Source organism: Brassica napus, chromosome A5, assembly GCF_020379485.1.
Source record: "Brassica napus cultivar Da-Ae chromosome A5, Da-Ae, whole genome shotgun sequence".
NCBI lineage: Eukaryota > Viridiplantae > Streptophyta > Magnoliopsida > Brassicales > Brassicaceae > Brassica > Brassica napus.
In genome coordinates this window covers 6,572,505-6,582,512 of record NC_063438.1, presented here as the reverse complement: position 1 = coordinate 6,582,512, position 10,008 = coordinate 6,572,505, and the positions used below count along the sequence as shown (strand labels likewise).

At 38.6% G+C, this 10,008-nt stretch overlaps 2 protein-coding genes across 3 annotated transcripts; both read right to left on the bottom strand.

The window, feature by feature from the left end:
* Positions 1-309: 309 nt before the first annotated feature.
* LOC106451308 (choline-phosphate cytidylyltransferase 1-like) lies at positions 310-3,036 on the bottom strand. The gene is given in 8 exon segments (NM_001315940.1): positions 310-832; positions 947-1,045; positions 1,618-1,698; positions 1,796-1,951; positions 2,032-2,074; positions 2,239-2,334; positions 2,431-2,544; positions 2,828-3,036. Coding segments are annotated over 8 exon segments (996 nt in total). The 5' UTR covers positions 3,007-3,036; the 3' UTR covers positions 310-604.
* Positions 3,037-4,730: 1,694 nt separating this feature from the next.
* Positions 4,731-8,884, bottom strand: LOC106451307 (protein FAR1-RELATED SEQUENCE 2-like). 2 transcript variants are annotated; one of them, XM_048780767.1, is made up of 8 exons: positions 8,727-8,884; positions 6,212-8,261; positions 6,059-6,115; positions 5,839-5,970; positions 5,683-5,745; positions 5,450-5,515; positions 5,278-5,352; positions 4,731-5,069 (listed from the first exon to the last, which is right to left on the bottom strand). In XM_048780767.1, the coding sequence occupies exons 2-8, from the start codon at positions 8,189-8,191 to the stop codon at positions 5,001-5,003; spliced, it is 2,442 nt and encodes an 813-aa protein (XP_048636724.1). In that variant the 5' UTR covers positions 8,192-8,261; positions 8,727-8,884; the 3' UTR covers positions 4,731-5,000. The 2 variants fall into 2 exon arrangements, with proteins under 2 accessions (XP_048636724.1, XP_048636725.1); XM_048780768.1 differs by having other exon boundaries at positions 6,212-8,257; positions 8,727-8,868.
* Positions 8,885-10,008: the final 1,124 nt, after the last annotated feature.

Below are 10,008 nucleotides of genomic sequence, written 5' to 3'. Positions count from 1 at the left end.
CATAAAACATTAAATATTTTTTTACCAAAATTAAACATTTAACAATTCTAACATTGCTTTACTGGCTAACTTGTTCTCATTTTAAACTACAACTTGGTTGTTTACTAAATACACTATAAAAACACCCCAAAATCAAACCGTTTTAAGAACCAGATTTCTCAGACTTTGCAAACTAAAAGAATAACAAAAGAACCAACTTCTACCAATTCGTATTTCAATTTAACCAGTTGGAAGAAGAAGATGGCCATGTTTAATTTTTGGCAGACACGAATCGTTGACCTTCCCTGTTTCACACCATTGCACTATCACTTCATAACACTTTGCCCATTATACAAAGAAGAAAGAACAATGATGAAACATTAGATACACAAGATCCCAAAACCAAGTATCGAAAAACATTGCTTATACGAAAATAAACAACGATGAGACAACTTATCAAAGACAAGCACGCACGTTCGACGTTTTTTAAAAGACACATACACACATCACACTCACACACGCTCCCTTTCTAAACATTTGATACTATATGTTAAGTAGATGCATATTATTGCGAGGGAGATAGAGTGAGAGGCTAAACTTAGGTTTCTGAGACACAAATTTGTTCTTACTTGTCGTCTTTTGCATCTGGCTTAACGGTTTTATCTTTCTCTTCTTCAACATCTTCCTCCTCGTCATAGTATCGTTCCTCTTCATCCTCGTCACTGCCCATGTCATGGTCGAAATATTCTTCATAGAATTGATCGTCTGTGTCATCATCCTGACCGTTCTCCAGCCTGTTTCTGGGAATCTGTCTTATTAACCTCTCTTGGATTCTGTCTCTGATTGCAGTACCCTGTTAACATTTTAGGCATTTATTATTTTTACTCAAAGTTTACACAGAACATAAGTATATAAACTTATAAACGTATGTCTAGTTAGTTGATAGTGTCTTCTCAATTATACTTACCATCTTATGGCAACCTTCTTCAAATATTTCAAGAAATCCAGCGACCCATCGATCTGCATTCTCTACCCACTCGTTGCGCAGCATTTTTACGGTTTGAATCTGAACCAAAACCGGTTTAGACATTAACAAAAAGAGTGAGAAATATGCGATTGAGAAATTATAAGAAACTTCTGCGGGATAAGATTGTCCAGTTAACTTATGATGTAATCATCAAGAGATCTTCTAACTAAAGCATGAAACTGTGTGGAGGTTTCAAGCACAGCGGGTACAAGTGATCGGACTGCTACTATTGGTATGAGATCATTTAACAACTTGATATCGACTGGCACCACTATTACATATAAAAGAAGCAGCTCCTTTTGGTATTTCGAAATTGAAACACGAAAGGATTAACAAGCATCATTTAATGCACAACAAGAAGACGCAAAACAATAGTAAGACATAAGAATGCTCTTTGTCTAGAGGCTGTAAATCCTAAAAGAAGTGAACGAGGTTCAAGTTATGAGAAGCTCGATTGTAAACGTGACAAAGTGAGACGTGAATAAAGAAAAAAACCTAAAACCTTGCAACCTATGATGAACAGCTTGTTTAATAGAAGGCAATAAAGTAAACAAAAAAACGATGGACTTATAATGATCAATCAGACAAAGAGAGGTTGAGAGAAGACATGCCTTTTCTCCCACTTTTTCTTGCTGTTCTTTGACTCTCTCCTGGAGTTTCTTCAGCCTCATATTAACTCTAAGTCTCTTTTCCTGTTGCAAATCGATAACCCAAAGTTGATTCCTCCAAACGAGAAAAAAATTAGCAAAACAAGAAAAATGAAAAGGTAGCAAGAAACTGATGACATGCCTTGACAAAGCTAACTCCAAGATCTTCCCTTGAATATCCTCTATCCAAATTACGCATAACATACTGGTTATAATCTTTCACTATTCTCATGATAATGTCCGAGGTTGATATCCCTTCAGTTCGCATTGTTTCCTTAAACCTCCCAACTTTCTTAACCTGCATCAAAATGCTCAGTTACAGCAGACATACAAAAGTGTCAAAACGCAGGAATCTGATGAAAATTCCTCCGGACTCACAAATTCATAGACATCCTTTCCAGCTCCGCTGGTGTCTGCATACCTGTGGATGATATTAGATTCAAAGAAGGTTACTTTAGTTTTTGAATCATCAGTAAAAGACGAGCATAACTAACAAGAAGGTAGTAAGAACAATAATACTTAAAAATGTTCACCACTTCACCGAAACTATATCAAGACTAACAAGAAAAAGAGAGATGTTCTTACGGAAGGGAATCATGGGCAACGTAGTCGATCCGGTGGTTATCAAGAAACTCTTGGTTGATCACCCACGGTGCATCGGGAATGACTTCATCCACCCACCTGTACAGTAAATCAAACGTGTCCTGTAAAACTCCATTCCTTGCCAGATCAATAGCTTCTACTATAACAACACATAGATACGAAAAGGTAATTTACTTGCAATGACGAAGTGATTCATAACGCTCTTCAGCAGTCATAACAGTCCTTCCCTTGTACTTATGAGTAGTCTCATCGTTGCAACATCCAACGAGAAGGTAAGTGTTTGGAAACCTAAACAAGAACACAAAAACCATTACAAAGAAAATCAACTTACCTCCTCCTCGAAATACTAAATCACGAGATTCCAAATCATACACCACAATGCGTTGCAGATCATCATAAACCAACACGCCGATTAAATCATCGCCCGAGACTTATCTATCTAATCAAATAGAAATTTTCAACTGCACGACTTACAAGGAACTTGACTCGATACGAACAACACTGACTCAGCCACAAATCAAAATCAGAGATGCAAAATTAGCGAAAAAAACTATCTACGGGGAATACTAACGATTTCTTGGCTTGTTCGAGAGATCGAGCGTGGCCAAAGTGGAAGAGATCGTAGATCCCGTCGGCGTAGACGCGGACGGGACGATCGGTAGGAGGCGAAGTCTGGATTGCTGTAGAGCCGGAGACTGCGACGGCGGTGGAAGGTCCGTCGGTAGTTGGATCGGCGGTGACGTTGCTCATATTCTCTCCGATCGAAGGGGTAGAAATCACCCGCGACCCCACCCACGCCTTGTTATGTGAAACGGAAAACTACAAAAACGAAACTATCTATACTCTGACGGGAATATGATTACAATCTTTTTTTCCTTTTTTACATTATTTATTTATTGTTTTTTTTTTGTACTTTAATATTATTCGAGGAAGTCTAATGTTCTAAATAAATGGGAAATGTATTTTGAATATCGATAAAGTTTAATAAATGCGGAAATGATTACACTCAATTTATTTCTCTTGAAAATGGTTGTACTTTTAAGGATTTAGTTGACTTCTTTAAAACTCTCTCCTCCCTTATTTTAACATAGGTCTTTTAGAAAAAAAATTATTTCATTTTCTATAAAAAATTATAAATTAAAAAAAATAATTAATTTTATTAAATTATTATTAATTAAAAATTATTAAAAATTAAAAATTATATAAAAAATATATTTATTATGATAATTTAATACGTTTTTTTAATAAGTGTAAAAAATACTAAAAAGTAACCAGAGGAGTACTATTTTTTTTCATATGGACGAATCAGTCGGTAGTGTGTATTACTCTCTCTTGGGCGTGGCACGCACGAGTAAGTAGTCATTGACGAAGTCCAAGGTTGTCTATACATGGAGTAAAAATTTCATATACTCTTAATGTGGCAAAATGTGATCTGAGGTACTCTTACGAAATCTGACATACTCTCTACCCTTCATGAAATAAGAGATTTTCAATTTTGCCCTTACATTTTCCCTCCTCAATTGAAAATTTAAATTTTGAATTTTAGGTATCAATTTTAAAATTTGAATTTTGAATTTTAGTGAAAGTTGAACCAAGTTATATTATTGTCAAATTATATTTTTGGTGTACCTATGTCCTAGTTTCACCAAGTTATACCTCAAAACTGGTATAACTAGGTTATAGTTTTACCAAGTTGTACATTTGTCAAGGTACAACTTGGTAAACTATCACCTAGTTATACAGTTTTACCAAGTTACAAAGTAGTATAATTTGGTAAAACTGTATAACTAGGTTGTAGTTTTACCAAGTTGTACATTTGTCAAAAAATACAACTTAGTAAGATTATAACCTAGTTATACAGTTTTACCAAGTTACACAATAGTATAACCTGGTAAAATTGTTTTTCTGGGTTTGTAGTTTCACTTCCGTGTTCTACTTTGATATATGCGTTTCTGGATCTTAAAAACCGATAATACCAAAAATCAGACTGAAGTTGATGCGGAGAATAAGCGAAGTAGTAGGTAGAGAAGAAGAAGGAAAATGTGGAGAAGAAAATGAAAAAACAATTGAGATTCAAAGAAGAACAAAGGAAAAAACAGAAAAATCAGTAGATGAAGAATGAAAGATAGATCTAGATTCAAAGAAGAGCAAAAAAAATATAGAGAAAACTAAGATTAAAAACGGAGCAATCAGTACAGATGAAAATCGAAAATAAAACAAGAGAAACAGAGAGAAAAACAGATTCGAAAAAGAAGAGATTTGAATGAAAGAATGAATGAAAGAGAAGAGAGAAAAAAAGAGAAGAGAGAAAGAAAGAAGATGAAAAATGAAAGATAGATCTAGATCTGTAGAGATAAGGAAGAAAATTAGGTTTAATGGCATAGTCTGTAAATAACTATATTCATTAATGATATATTGGGTTTTTAGTCAGATTTCAAATTAAAAATAAATAAAAATAAAATGAATTTCAGATGGAGAGTATCGGAGAACTTTTTTTTTCATAGAGGAGTACTGGAGCATTTAATTCCTATACATGACCCCTCAAGGTCAACCTAAGGTTGTGTATAACTTTTTAATGGTAACTACAACAAACTGTGAATACTTTTCTATCCATTTGTTCTACATTCAGAGTAACAGTTACCTCAAAGCCATTTCCAGAATATGAATGTACTCTTTTTTCTGTACAAAAAGCATATACTAATTTGTTTTTAAGTTATGTAAAAGCAACTCTTGAGCTTGTTCTGTTAGTGGGACAAACGGTGATCACCCGGATGGCTCGGACCAGAGCCCTGAAACTGTGAAGACTCCATCGTCTGCCCAATCAAAAACATATAAGCAACTCTTAGGCACAGGGCTGATCATGTCTTATATTGTAAACAGTAGAGTTATCGCTAAATCTTGAATCATTTACCCGTTGGGATTTTTCAAAAGAAAACAATTTGAGGAATTGGAGTTATCTCTACTTCTTGGCTATTCTGTTTTTTAATAACACATCTTTTTAACAAGTGTACAGGTACATACCATGTCGTGCAGAGTTTCTTCCATGTCATAGCCGCCACGGATAGCGCTTCCCCTGAAACCTGTCTGTCCCTGGAACTAAGACAATCCCAAAACAACAAACAACATTCTTTGTTACGCCAGTTTGACTCTGGAAGAAGAGAAAGATAGAAAGTATACAAAAACTTCAACTCACAGCTCCTTGGATGCTTGGTTGTGTCTCATATTGATTCATCCGTCCATGAACTGAATGCAAGTTTCCCTAAACCACACAATACAAATATCAGCGTCAGGCTTCATTTTTAGCTACCAAACAACCTCATCGGACAATTTCAAGCTACTAGATTTTGACCAGAGATATGGATTCACACGTAAGGTTATATAAGAAACATCTCAGAAACTAAAAGACAGATAGATAAAGCATTGCACCATTGCTTGTATCGTTGCCGGATATCCGTAGTAACCCTCCTGGCCAGAAGAAACCGATGAGAACTGCGGGAATATCAAGAAAATACATAGTTTTCACTTTTCAGTAATAACACAACAAAGAAATGATAACGTTACAGATGCGCAGTTAAAACCCACTCCAATAGTCTGTTGAGTCGAATAATAGATCCCAAGAGGTGCGGCATGGGAGCCTAGCTCGGTTGCTTCCATATCTGCTGCTTGAGGAATGTAACAGTTCTCAAAGGTAGGAGCTCTGGAGCTAACTTGTTCCTACACATCATAAGAGCCTAAAAGTAAAACCGATTGCACAAAGATGCATCGAAGAACTAAGCGTTAAGTAACAAATCAGATTACTTACAGGTTCTTGGCGGAGTTCTTCTGACCCGTTTGTCACATCCTCTGGTCCATTATATGCCTTTTAACAACAGCAGAAACCCATCAGATCCGTCTGCTAATAGGCTAGCAAACCACAAATAATCTCATAAGATTGAACATCAATCTAAAAACTCACCTTTCTTTTCTTCTGAGTTTTCTTTTTCTTGGACAGTTTCGATGCAGAGTCCAACATACCTTCATTTTCTAAGCCTGGCTCTGAGGGAAACTTAGGAGAATTATTCAGACTAAAACATTTCTTCAAGTTTTTCTCCAAAAACTGTAAAGCAGTCTTGTAGGCTTCATCTGACAAAGACGCAACTTCTCCAAGCTTCACAAAGCGCTTGCAAAGATGATCAAAACGCGCCATCCGGTTATCTACAGCGGCTCCTTCTTCGTGTTTTTCTTCTCTGTTGTTACCCTTCTTTGACCAGCGCTTCAGTATATACTGAGATGGAATGCAGGAAACGTCAGAGTTTTGAAGTACGATCATCGCATGTTTGCATAGGAACCCTTGGTACTCGAATAAATAACAAGAGCAGCACACATCCAACACCTCTTTGTTCACAGAAACGAAGAAGCTTCGGCGTTTTTCAAAATCCTCAACGCGGAATATAGCTGTCGTCTCATCTTCTCTTTCTTTCTGGAGTTGACAAGAGACAACTCCAAGCACCTCGGCTTGGAACTTCTTAAAAGCAGCGTCCGTGTAGATCAACGAAAGCTGTTTCTCGAAAGCTAAAGAAGACCTCAGCGTAGGCTCTTTGCTCTGAGAATCATTATCATCATTTGCTTCCACATCGTAACGATACTGCAGAAACTTCGTGTACTCTTCAAAGAAGCCACTGAACGTAGCTTCTGAGTTCATATACTTGTCGAAATGAGAGACGACGCTTCCAGATCTTTCAACTCCAGACAATCCAGCGAAAGAAAGACCGTGGAAATAACGTGGCACCCACTTTCTCCGATCTCTAAACAGCGAGTGGAGCCACTCGTTCTCGTTAAGCTCAAACTTATCAACCATCTCTGACCAGCTCCTTTCGAACTGCTCATCGGTCCAAGCTCCGTCCACGCAGTCTCTAAAACACTCCGTGAAACCATCATCTAAAGGATTCACCATCTCAGGGATCTTACTCATCACACTCCACAAAGAGAAACAATGACGAGCACTTGGAAACACTTCGGCAACGACGTCGCTTAGAACCTTATCCTGATCCGTTATCATCACTCCAAGAGCTTGACCTCCTCCCACTGCTTTACGCCACGTCCGAAACAGCCACGAGTAAGTTGACTCGCTCTCTTCTCCTATCAACGCACATCCAAGCAGCGCATATCGACGGTGATGGTTAACCCCGACGAAAGGAGCAAACGGGACTCTGTATCCGCTCCTAACGTAAAACGTGTCGAAGAGAACAACATCGGAGAAACTGTAATAGTCTTGCTTAGCTTTCACGTCGAGCCAAAACACGTTTCTAATACGTTTCTCAGAGTCGAAATCCACCGCGTAGAAGAAACCAGGCTGCTTAGATTGCATCTCCGCGAAATGCTCCAGCATCAACTTGAAGTCGTCTTCTTCTAGAGCTAACTGAAGACCTTTCTTTTGATGTGCTGACGCACCAGCAGCAGGCTTGTTCTTTCCCCTTACGCTGGCGTAAAAATCATCCGGACAGATCTCGTGGTTATGTTCTTTTACGAAACTAACTATAACCCATTTCTCGTCTTCTTTCCGTTTCATGTGCAGACCAGCTTTGCAACCCGTCTTTGGACATGACCGCGGGTTTATTATAGCCGCGGTGGACTCGCGCTTGGTTCCGAATCTTGAACACGCTATTTTGACATCGATGAACTTTCCTGACCTCTTTGAACGGCGGCTAGCTTTTATCGTGATGCCAAATCCGACTGATCGAGCGTATTCTCTGTAGAAATAGTACGCAGCCTCCTTGGACTCAAACTCCATGCCGTTTTGGGGCTCGCCAAGAGTTGCGAAATGCTCTAATGTACTGCTAATAGCGTTTCCACTCGTACTCGCCTCACAAGACTCATCTACATTGCCACCATTTCTTGATAGAAGATCTATCGCAACACCTTCAACATCCATCTCATCCAAAACTATCAGGACCATCAACACCTACGCTTGATCCATTTTCTTTCAGCTTTATTCATGTGAAGGAAGTCATAAACATAGAGCCTATCTGAGTTAAAGAAAGGATCAGTTCCAGGAGACACAATGATGGACCCAACACATGTCAAGCAGATGGTATATTGAACAGAAACAACTGTTTAGACCAGGTTCCACAATCGAAACCAGGGATGATGATTACAAACCCTCGCAGAAGCTTAGAGATTTGCTAATATCAGATAACCAGACAATGATTACTATGAGTTACTACATGATCCGAGAAAGCAACAACACAAACGGTCCCAAGATTGAAGAAAGTTTAGAGATTTGCTAAATTCAGATATCCAGACAGCGAATACTTTTTTTTTAATTTTTTTTTTGCACGTCCACAAAACATGAACATGGATAATATGAGAAAACAACAACATAGGCGGTCCAAGATCGAACCAGACTTCAGTTCAACTTCCTCCTAGTTCGGTCGGTCTCGAATTAAAAACTTGCAAAAACCGAAAATTAGAATAAGGAAATAGACACTCACGATGGGCAGTTGGAAATCGAATCTTCTCCGTCGTCTGAGTGGAGTTCCCTAATTGAACTGTGTTAGCACAGACGTGCAAAAGAAGAGCAACATCGCTTCGCTAGAAATTGGGACATCACCTCCGATGCCCAGTGCCCACCCTCCTTATAGGTCAATCTTTGAAGGACATGAAACAAAAAGGAAAAAATATAAAATGGCAAATTGCTGGAATTTACAGTTAACCCTAAGGAAGGTAAACTATTTACGGGTTTTACTAAGTTTAACCGGAGGGAAAACCGAATCGAATTGAAATACGAACCAAAGATCATAAATTAGACTTAACCGTTTCCAATCCAACTTAAACCCTCCGATCCAATCTCGATTTTAACCATCTCGAACCCGAATCCAAATAACCACTCAATTTCGATTTAAACCAAGTCTCCCCTTTATTTCCATTTCCCCTCTCTCTCTCGGGATCCCCTCTCTCTCAATGGTTTCCCCCAAATTCGAAAACGTAACCCTAGAACATCCCACTCCCCTTCGATTCCTTCGATTTCCCTTCGATTATTCACCGAAAACGTGTGAATCATGGTTGAAACTAGGCTGGGTAAGAGAAAGGATAGGCCTCCTCCAACGGCTCCTCCTCCGCAAAAGAGCGGGACCTCGAAGAACTCGAAAAAGAACAAACCGAAGAAGAGTTCCAAGAAGAGAAAAACGACGGATGAGGAATCACCGGCGGTTGATTTTGTTGGAACCGTGGGAGTTGCGGAGGAGAATGAAGTAGAAGAACCGGCTAAGGATGTAGAAGATCGGGAGAAAGAGAAAGAAGAATCGGAGAAGGAGAAAGAAAGGGAAGAAGAAAATGGAAACGAAGATGAAGAGGAAGAAGAAAATAGCGATGAATCTCAAGAAGAGAAAGACGAAAATGGAGACAAAGATGAAGAGGAAGAAGGAAATAGCGATGAATCTCAAGAAGAGAAAGACGAAAATGGAGACAAAGATGAAGAGGAAGAAGGAAATAGCGATGAAGAAGTAGAGAACAAAGATGAAGAAAAAATCCAAGAGGAGGAAGACACCGGAGAAGAAGAGAACGGGACTCCCGAAGAGAACAGAGGTCAAAATGAAAATGAAAATCAAGAACAAGGAGAACCCCCATTGGAAGCGGAATTAGGAAATGTTGATGGTGATGGTGAAGGTGAAGGGGTTCTCGGGCAAGGAGAAGAGGTAATAAGTGTGGAACTTGAATAGGGTTTAACTAGATATACTAGGAAAGGCTCGGATAACTTAGGAGAACTATGTTTTA

Excerpts from the sequence above, each read along its gene's own strand:
- LOC106451307 (XM_048780767.1), bottom strand. The coding sequence starts at position 8,191 with ATGGTCCTGATAGTTTTGGATGAGATGGATGTTGAAGGTGTTGCGATA. Across the intron at positions 6,116-6,211 it reads AAACTCAGAAGAAAAGAAAG|GCATATAATGGACCAGAGGA; the intron begins GTGAGTTTTTAG and ends TGTTGTTAAAAG. Across the intron at positions 5,746-5,838 it reads CGACTCAACAGACTATTGGA|TTCTCATCGGTTTCTTCTGG; the intron begins GTGGGTTTTAAC and ends ATATTCCCGCAG.